The following is a 10,230-nucleotide window of genomic DNA, read 5'->3' as shown; positions in this document are numbered from 1 at the left end:
GGGAAGAGAAAAAAGTTTTCAACAATTAAACTTTTATAGATTAAAATAGATGAATGAGTTAATAATAATCGAAACTAAATTGTAAACATTATGATAAATTGTTGAGAATTAAATTACTTTTCTGAGAATAACAATTATCCAATTTTCTTAGCTAATTGTTTCTTAATTATTTCACCCAGAGAGTTAAATGCTAATGACTAAAGCCAACAATTAACATCAAGAGTAACAATTAAATCGTGTCCTTGCTTCATGGTTTAATGATTTACAAAATCAACGACAGGTAAAAATTTTAATCACTTGAAAAGAGTAAAACAAAAGGTAAAAAGTTAATTGTTTCCAGCGACAATTAAAAATCCATAAATAGTCAATCCCTTTAATCATAACAATAATCAACACGATTACAATAACTAACGATTGGAAATCTAATAACATCAACAATATAAATCCAATAACTGAACATTAAAAGTAAAAAATATCAACTGAATGAAATTGAAAAACCATTTGTATTGTTACAATTAAAGTTAATTCATTATAATTGATGATCATCATGAATAGTAGGTTAAGTTAATCAATATTTTTGTTTCTCTTGTTTCTTATTCATTAATTTGTTTTAACACGAACATGAAACTTGGGGAGAAATGAATTAAATTGATTAGTTTACTGTTGATGATTAAAGTAAAACTCGTTGATTGTTATTCAATAAAATCTACAATCAAAATGGTTAATTGTTGGGAATAGTGATCACTAGAGGTCGGTTTGTGATTCTGGTTATTCTGGTTTCTTTGGTTACCTGGATTATTTTGTTGATGGAACAAAATTTCATTCGATTTTTTTGTTCTCTTCTTTTTGTTCATCTAATCGTTTATTTCACTTTGATATTTAAATTGTTGTTCAGTTAATGTTTTCAACTGTTCAATCAACATCAGACTCTTTAAATAATATGTGCTCATACTATTGATTGTTAAACAACAACAATTAAAGGTTAACATTAATCACTTTCGAGTTTAATTCTGTGACAAAAATCAGTCAACCAAAGTGCTTATTATTTATTTCAATATTTTCTCTCTCTCTCTCTCTCTTGATTGTTGTCTCTCATTCCGTTCTGGTCAACTAATTGGTTTTCTTTACAATTCCAAGTTAAATTCAAGTTTAAACAATGCTAATTTCTCATCATCATCTAGTTGATTGTCAGAATCTTGTAATTATCTGTGACCATTAAATCCAAGGCTATAAATTGTCAACAGTGTTTGTATTTATCTCTCTCTCTCTCTCTTTCTTTCTTTCTTTGTGGTAAAACTTGAACTGCCCCACCCTGTAATCTAATGGCCAGTGTCTCTCGCTGTAAAGCAATTGTACTTGGTGATAAAGCGGTTGGGAAAACATCAATTCTTAATTGTTTACTTGGTTATCCGGTTCCGTTTAGTAAACGTTACAATACAACCAAAGGTGTAAACATTGTCTCGAAGTCGATTAAGTTAATTGAGCCTCGAGAAGATTGTTGCTTGGTTGATATTTATTTTTACGATTTTTCCGGTCGTTCGGTTTATACTGATCTTGTCCGTTCACTTTGGGCCAATAATGTTTCACTGGTCATCGGTGTTTTCGATGTGACCAGAGAGGAATCATTTTATCACTTACAAACCGTTCTTTCAGATTATATGAAACAATTTGGTAAACAACTTAATGAGAACAACAATCAATCAACAACCTCAACTACCAATACAACAACAACTAATTCATTTGCCCCCTTGTGTGTGGTTGGTGTTATTTTAGGTAATAAAGTTGACCTTACAGAGCAACGGTCAGTAGATGAAGAGGAATCTTCTCAATGGGCTAAACATATACGAATGAGATACTTTGATGTAAGTGCTAAAGATAATATTGGAATCGAGGAATCGTTTAATCATCTAGTTAGATCTTGGTCTGATTCTAATCGTACAAATTAAAAAGGTTAATCAACCAACCATAGGAATAAATCATAATCATTAACCTTATCATCATATTCATCATCATAATCATAACCCTCAATGTCCAAATACAATGTATTCATCATTAATACCTGGCACTGTCTCTCTTTTTATATTATTTATTCACCATTCATTTAGTATGAAAATTATTATAATCAATTCATTCATGTACATTGAATAATTTATATATAAAACGATTATTATAATTAACTGCTGATCATCATTAGTGTTGATTCAACCTTGACCTTTACCTGGTTTGTTAACCGCATCATTTTTTACACTGTCTTGGTAAAATTTCAAGAGAATTGATAATAAATAAGCAATTGTTTTTCTTATATGGACTATGTCCTCATCTTGCCTTTTCTAAAGGGCTTGGTAGTCTGCGAGGTCATTCAGCTCGGTACAGTCTAAAAATCCACTGGTTACTATCGGTTAGGTTAGGTTAGGTCGCGCGAAGAAGCTTGTAACCTTTTCCAGTTTATCCTGCCACGAGAACGGATGAAGAATAGACCAACTTGGTCAACTTGCTCTTTAACGAAAGCCATTGTACTGTGTCCACTTGCCTTGAGATTCACTGAAAAAAAGTTCAGAAAATCACTGATTTAGACTTGTTTGACTTGTCGGAAACGAAAAAAAGAAATGTCAAGAAAAAGATCAAGGTCATTCCGGTCATCAATAAAAGAAGCAATCTTAGGACTTTTGTGTCAAATAATGAAAATTACTCGATATATTTATACTGTTTGAGATAAACGATCAGAAAAATTAAAAAGATTAGCTCTTTTCCGTAGCGAAATCGATTGTTCTTATGACTTTTACGTCGAATGACAAAAATTGGTTAGTTCTCAGCACGAGTAAACGTGAAAAATACTGAAATGACCATCAAATGACCTTGAAACAGTTCTTCTACTTGACAACCAACAACGGGGAGAGAGAGAGAGAGTAAAAGACAGAAAATTACAATTAATTTAGTCTTGTCTTTGCTTGAGATTAAATTGATTTTCTAAAATTTTCATGGCTTTTATGTGTGCACATCCTGGAAAAGGTTACAAGCTTCTTTGCGCGACCTAACCTAACCTACCCGATAGTAACCAGTCGCTTTTTAGACTGTACCGAGCGTAATGAACTCCCAGACTAAAAAGTCCTTTAGAAAAGGCAAGATGAGGACATAGTCGAGCTCTAATTTGACCGATTGAATTCATTTAAAGGGCTGTTACTTAAATGAGAACAAATTTATAAAAGTCAATAACATTGGAAGGAAAGTCAAAGACATGATGCTTCTTTTCGGCTCCGTTTTGATTATTGTCACAGGATATTTATGAGAGTAATCATATCTTGGGAGGCCACCACCAAAAATGAGGTATTCTTCCCTGAAAAGAATAATAATTAAGATAATTAACATTAGACAATTATCTTAGAGTTTTTCTTTCTCTCTCAAAGAACAAGAAATTATTAATGAAACAGTTGCAGCAACCCAATTATCTTGTGAACTGGTTTACATGCATAGAATCCATATTCCTTTTCTGGAGGCTGAGAGGATTTCAAATTGTCATCTAATTTCCATCTGAGGACTTTTCCATTAAATGAAAAACCGAATTAAACGCGGTGAATGTGGGTTAAAATATCATGTATATTGGGTGACCGAAAATGAGTGAGCATCTCAAGAATGATAGGTTCTAGAGTTTCAGTAAAGTAAGTGAGTAAAGTTTCAAACGTCATTGAAAAGCGCCATCGATCAAATAAAAATGAATAATTTTCTTATTTAAAGGCCAAAATCGCGATTTTCTCAATGAGAAATTTATAATGGGAAAGCTAGATGTCAATTCGAGTTGATTTCGGCCATGTGGATCTCAATAATCTTACTTTAGATTATTATGAGCTTAGGTATATAAGATAACAAGTCCAAAAGAATAACTTTTGAACATTAATTTCACATAAACTTAGACTATTGTCACTACAGAGAACAACAATTTGTCCAAGTCCTTCGACAAATTTAATTTGACGAATTTCAGTTTCTTCTTCAAGTGATATTTCCAATTCAACACCCGGTCGACCATGAACCTTAATAACACCATTTTGTGAATGTGGAAATCCATGAGAAATTGAGAAGAAGAAGAAAATTGATCATCATTAGTGTTGATTAAACCTCGACCTTTACCTGATTTTGTTATTCGCATCATTGTTTACACTTTCGTGGTAAAATACAAGTAAAATTTATACTAAATAGTTAATTGTAATTCAGTAATTTTATAAATTGCTCCAAGTGTTTCCACCTCAGTAGTAACTTTTGATGGATTCGAATTGTTAGTCTCTGTTTAAATATACAATTTAAATTTGGGATCAATTGTTATTTCTGTTAATAGGGAATTTTTGTTAGTTTAGATATTGAAATACAAGAAGTATTAATATATTGAAAAATATCAATTTAATTTAATGTACTTGTCATTTTTGTTTTGTTTTGTTTTGTTTTTCCTTTGTAGATATTATCATTATTAAGGTTAATCAAATCAAGAAGTTGCATAACAATTTGTTTCTTATTATATTTTTGTTTTTGTTGATTTTACGATGATGATGATTAAAAAAATTAGCAAAAATTATCGTTAAAATTTGTATCCTCGGTAATTTTCTAACGTTATTTGTTTTTCGATATTATGTGGGGTTACTTAACTTTCTCTTTCTTTTCTTGTCGTCCGTCATTTCGATTTTTCTTTCTTCTTTCTCTCTTTTTCTTTTGATTTTGATTCTGATTTTCCTTGATCTCTTTAACTTCTCCCTCTTTATTATCTTCTTCTTTCTCTTCATCTTTAATTTCTACCTTTTTCTCTTTCTCTTTTTCTAAAAGTTCTTTCTCTTTTCGCTCTTTTTCTTCTTGCTCTTTCTTTTCTCTATCCTCCTTCTCTTTTCTCTCTTGCTCTTCTTTCTCCTTCTTTACTCTCTCTTGTTCCTCTTTTTCTTTCTTCACTCTTTCTTGTTCTTCTTTCTCTTTCTTTATTCTCTCTTGTTCTTCTTTCTCTTTCTTTATTCTCTCCTCTTCTTCTTTTTCTTTCTTTATTTTCTCTAGCTCTTCTCTCTCCTTCTTCAATTTCTCTTCTCTTTCCTCTTTCGCCTTCCTTTCATTCTCTTCTTTTTCTTTTTCTCTTTCTTTTTCTTTTCTCTTTCTCTGTCTCTGTCGCTGTCGGTGTCTCTTCCTTTTCTATTGTTTTCACTTCAGTTTCCTGTTTAACCTCCACCGATTTATCAGCTGCTGCTTCTGGTTGTTTATCTTTTTCAGGAGTTTTCTCCTTTTTCGTATCCAATACTTCAGCGGGTTTAACATTAGTTTCATCTTTTACTTCAACCGCGGGCTTGGGTGCAACTTGTACGACTTTCCTTGGTCTTGCAGATTCTGGTACAGATATAAGGCAAACAGCTTCGACGATACGTTTAGGTGACAGAGAAAATCTTCTAAGTTCACTGAATGAGTGAAGATATAAAGCCTCAGCGTGAGATGTAAATCGTAATAAAGAGATGCGTGATTTGTATTGAGAATCAACAAGTGGAGCCTTCATCTTCTGCTCCAAATCAGTGGTAAAAACTTCAATTTCTCGACTGTTGGTGAGGCAAGTGATACATTGTTCTGTTATTGATTCATCAAGAGTTGATGTAAAAGATGAGATTGATACATGTGAGGCTTTAACTCCTTCTCCTGCAGTTAACTTGTATTTAGAATGATGTTTAAGTTGAGGAAGTGTGAATAAGATGAACTGCTCTTCTGTGCACACTAAAACTTTATCAGCTGCTGATGGGGCTCGGGCTTTACCATGTTTAACCTCCAAGGGATCAGGTAATGGATACCCAGTAGAATCAATTGGATGAATAAATACAACGGGAGCAGCATGAGCTAATTTTATCTCTCTGCCATAAGTGAAGGTAATTTTTTCAGTTTTTCTCATTTCTTCTTCACCTTCTTTGGGCGTTAGACCTGGAACTTTGAAAGCAAATGCATAGACAACACCCGCTTGGGTACCAACCCATAAAGTTGGAGCTTGTCCTGAATCTTTCTTGTCTATTCCGGCTAGACCAATATAAAGAAAATTAACTACTGCTCCAGTTATTTCATCTTTAGGGCGAGCTTCAACACGCCTCTCATTTGGTTTAACTCTAAACGTTTTAACTTCTTGGGCAGGAGATGAAGATGATGCCTGAGAGGAATCAGGTTTCTTTAAATCTCTCAGAGATCTAAGACGTTTCAAATTACGGAAAGAGTAACGAACAGATTTCCTAAATGAACTATGCCGAGAGAAGGGAGCATCATTTTCGGACAAAGCAGCAGAATCCTTGGTGTTTAATGTACTTTTGGTGACAACGACGGTGTGTTGAAGAAAATCATAAAGACCAAAACCATAAGAAGTACCAATGGCAAGTAGATTCCATTCAGCATGCCAAGCTAAATGGGTTATGTACGAGGGAGGATTTGTTTGAATTAAGGCTTGTGCAGTAAAACCAACAAATTTAACATGCTCTGAACGAGGTTTAGGGGCGGGTTGACCTTTCCATGGGAAATTTTCTTCTGGACGAATAATATTCATTGTTTTTACCACAAGAGGAGTAAAATTATTATCATCTGCTAAACTGAAAACAATCACTTGGCCACAGCCTCCACCAACGACAAGAGTTGATGAATATGGGGAGAAAATAACTTTTTGAACTTTCAATCTAACATCGTCAGCGAAAGGGTCGTAGGAACCAACGCTTCGAAAAGGTGGCCACTTTTCTTCAACTTCTTTGTTACTCTCATTAGCTGGAACCTCGTCAGAATCAATAGGAATTAAATCATCTTCTAGGAAGTTGAAAAGCTTCGAAGTTTCAAGGGAACACAAATGGCGAAGAGAAACATCTCCGGCTGCCCAGAAGTTAACATTACCGTTGTCATGACCAGTCACTAAAACGTCATTTGTAACGGTAAAAGGTTTTTCTGTGACGATTCCTCCTTTAATAGGCCATTCACGAATAGTGTACTTATTTTCATTCTGTTTAGCACCGATTGATTGAAGTTTGCTGAAAACATCTTCAGGTATGTCAGAGAAATACTGACATGCGGTCACATCGGCAGAATGGATTGAATTTAGATATGGCAATGGGTATTGAAGCCAATCTGGATGTTGAAGATCAATAGCAACAATTTCTTGGGCTGTAAGAACTATCAAAGCTTCCGGATAGTCAAATATTTTTTCATCTTTATCGTCAGAATTGATAACAATAAAGTCAATAACATTGGAAGGAAAGTCAAAGACATGATGCTTCTTTTCGGCTCCGTTTTTGATTATTGTCACAGGATATTTATGAGAGTAATCATATCTTGGGAGGCCACCACCAAAAATGAGGTATTCTTCCCTGAAAAGAATAATAATTAAGATAATTAACATTAGACAATTATCTTAGAGTTTGTCTTTCTCTCTCAAAGAATAAGAGATGAATAAGAGATTAATGAAACAGTTGAAATATGAAAGAAATAATTACTTGTCAATAGTTGTCAAGCCAATTATCTTGTGAACTGGTTTACATGCATAGGGTCCGTATTCCTTTTCTGGAGGCTGAGAGGGTTTTAAATTGTCATCTAATTTCCATTTAATGTAAATACCATCGGCATGAGAGCTAATAAATTGATCACCGCTTCTCAACCAACAAACAGATTCTAGATGCTAAAAATAAGCAAAAGAGAGAGAGAGAGAGAGAGAAAGAGAAGGAAAAGTGGAGAAGATGAAAGAAAAGAAGCACAAAAAGTTAGGTTAGTTAAATATTGACATAGACAGTTGGGGAAGAAGATGAAAGAGAAAAAGTGAGAATTATCTCTAAATAAACTTACCTGGTTTGCGATGTAAAAATGCTCAGTAGTTAATGTTTTATTGTTCCATAGAACAATCAAACCTCTATTGTAACCAATTAAGAATTTACCAGCGTCACGAGGTTTTTCAACAATAACTTCAACTTCACCTGGATTACTTTTTTTCACTGAATCTTCAGGTATATTTTGAATGACCACATCTTGATAGATTATCTCATCGGTGAGGTCAAATGTTGCTAATGAAAGGATGTATATATTGCCTCCTTGAGTTCCAACCAGTAAAATTTCATTGGTAGAATTGATGGTCATAGTGGTAATTTGTTTAAGATTTCCTTCTCTTTGCTCCTTATGAAAATGAGAACAAGTTTTCACTTTTTCAATGAAGCTTCTTTCAATTCCATTTTCCTTTTTTTGAACATTAATTTCACATAAACTTAGACTATTGTCACTACAGAGAACAACAATTTGTCCAAGTCCTTCGACAAATTTAATTTGACGAATTTCAGTTTCTTCTCCAAGTGATATTTCCAATTCAACACCCGGTCGACCATGAACCTTAATAACACCATTTTGTGAACCGATGGCAAATAAACTAAGTTTACTGTCATAAGCCATACAAGTTGGTGAATGTGGAAATCCATGAGAAATTGTCTATTATAATAATAATAATAAATTAAAACCATAAGGTAGATAGGAGAGATTAATAAAAAAAAGAATAGAACAAAATAAAATAATAAAGAGAATAAACCAGAAGAAAATTGATCATCACAACAAGAAAACAACACAAAACTTTCAATTCCATTTAAATCTCTCTCTCTCTCTTTCTCTCCTTATTTAAAATTTTCTACAAACACTAATACCAATTTCCATGAATCAGAAACAATGCTTATTTAAGCTAAAATTTAGAATAAAAAAGGAATAAACTAAACAAAAAAGGTAACATATTTAAAACAATAGAAAATAAAAAAGAGAAAATTCTTCTTACCTGTTTCAAAGCGAATGCCTCCTTTGGCAATTTAGATTTAGTAGCTGATTTGTAACTTTTTCCTCTCAAATATTTCAACATATTGATTGGCTTATTAATCGTTTATTGAACACAACAAAATAATTCACTTCAGGTTACAAAATAATAATAATAAAAAAGGTAAATAAAAAATTAAATTAAAATACAATAAAACAAAAGATGAGAGAGAAATTGTCAACTTTTTTGGGTTGGGTTCGGCTCGGGTACCCGCTTACATTTGCGCAGAAAATGCAAAGAAAGCGAATCCGAAAACAGAGTATCTTTTATCCGAAAAGAGAATGAGAATCAATTTAGTAGAGAAAAGAACAACAGTTTATCGGGTTTCGAACCCGTTTGGATTTAGATATTAGATAACCGAATACGGACTGAATTCGCTTTAATTGTTTTTCCATTTCACCAATTTACTAATTGGTGAACTTTAATTGTTTGTTATCATCTGATTCTGATAGAAATGGTTAATAATTAATAACATTTGGTATATGTGAACTTCTTTCACAAATTGATAAAAACTGTGAAAAATTAATTGTTTTAAATAATATGGTTTAAGTTGAATCGGATTTAATTGTTTCTCTCTGATCCTAAGATTTGATTTCAATTAAAGTTCACCAATTAGTTAATTGATGAAGTCTATGCTTCCAATGTTCATTGTTAATCATTGAATTGGATTTATTTGGGTGGAATATGAATTAAGATTAATTGTTCATCCAATCAGTGAAGATACTAATGGCTCTTCTGAATTAGTAAATTACTAATAGTAATGAGTGAAAATGGTTAACTAATTTTCTTACTCAATAACAATAAGAATCAATTTTGGATTAAAAATTAAATCATTGATTAACCATCATTAAGTTGATTGCGAAAACTAAATCCATTCAGTTGACTAGAAGTAAATTGTCGATTATCAAGATAATCAAGAACAAATAATTCGACTTTGTGATCTAAACTCAATTCTCTTAAATTATTTCTCTCTCTCTCTCTCGATCTTATAATTGGATTAATTTAAATTGTAAATTGATTCTCTTTCAAACATTTATCTAATTGATAAACTCGAGAAAAAAATCGATTAATTAATAATAGTATTTGATTGAAATTCGCGGCTCGAAAATGTAAAGTGTCACTTTGGAATATTTGGAATCCAAAATCTACATTTCACCAAGTTTCAGGTCATTGCGGTCATTGTGTTTGGACAAAGTTTCAAGGTCATTTGATAGAATGAAATCACGCTCATGATTAGGCTGCTTACGATTTTACAAAACGACCTTGAAACGTTGTCCAAACAGAATGACCTTGGTAGCGTTCAAACTCCCATAAATCGATTCTGGGGTCTGAATAATCAAAACAAGAAAAGTTATTCGAGAAAAACTTTTTGAAATTTGGTGAAATGCCCTGTAGATTGTCACCTAATCTTGTTGATTGTT

The 10,230-nt window shown here is 32.6% G+C and overlaps 2 protein-coding genes across 2 annotated transcripts; one reads left to right on the top strand and one right to left on the bottom strand.

Moving 5' to 3' along the window:
* The first annotated feature begins 530 nt into the window (after window positions 1-530).
* LOC128395301 (ras-related protein Rab-7b-like) lies at window positions 531-2,217 on the top strand. Its single transcript, XM_053355715.1, has one exon. It carries the CDS (start codon window positions 1,323-1,325, stop codon window positions 1,944-1,946), a length of 624 nt encoding a protein of 207 aa, XP_053211690.1. The 5' UTR covers window positions 531-1,322; the 3' UTR covers window positions 1,947-2,217.
* Window positions 2,218-4,366: 2,149 nt separating this feature from the next.
* LOC128395081 (lethal(2) giant larvae protein homolog 1-like) lies at window positions 4,367-9,037 on the bottom strand. The gene is made up of 4 exons (XM_053355474.1): window positions 8,774-9,037; window positions 7,810-8,439; window positions 7,464-7,645; window positions 4,367-7,337 (listed from the first exon to the last, which is right to left on the bottom strand). The coding sequence occupies exons 1-4, from the start codon at window positions 8,852-8,854 to the stop codon at window positions 5,078-5,080; spliced, it is 3,153 nt and encodes a 1,050-aa protein (XP_053211449.1). The 5' UTR covers window positions 8,855-9,037; the 3' UTR covers window positions 4,367-5,077.
* Window positions 9,038-10,230: the final 1,193 nt, after the last annotated feature.

Source organism: Panonychus citri, unplaced genomic scaffold (assembly GCF_014898815.1).
Source record: "Panonychus citri isolate SS breed McGregor unplaced genomic scaffold, ASM1489881v1 Contig00141, whole genome shotgun sequence".
NCBI classification, from domain to species: Eukaryota; Metazoa; Arthropoda; class Arachnida; order Trombidiformes; family Tetranychidae; genus Panonychus; species Panonychus citri.
This window is presented reverse-complemented; position numbering and strand designations above follow the sequence as displayed.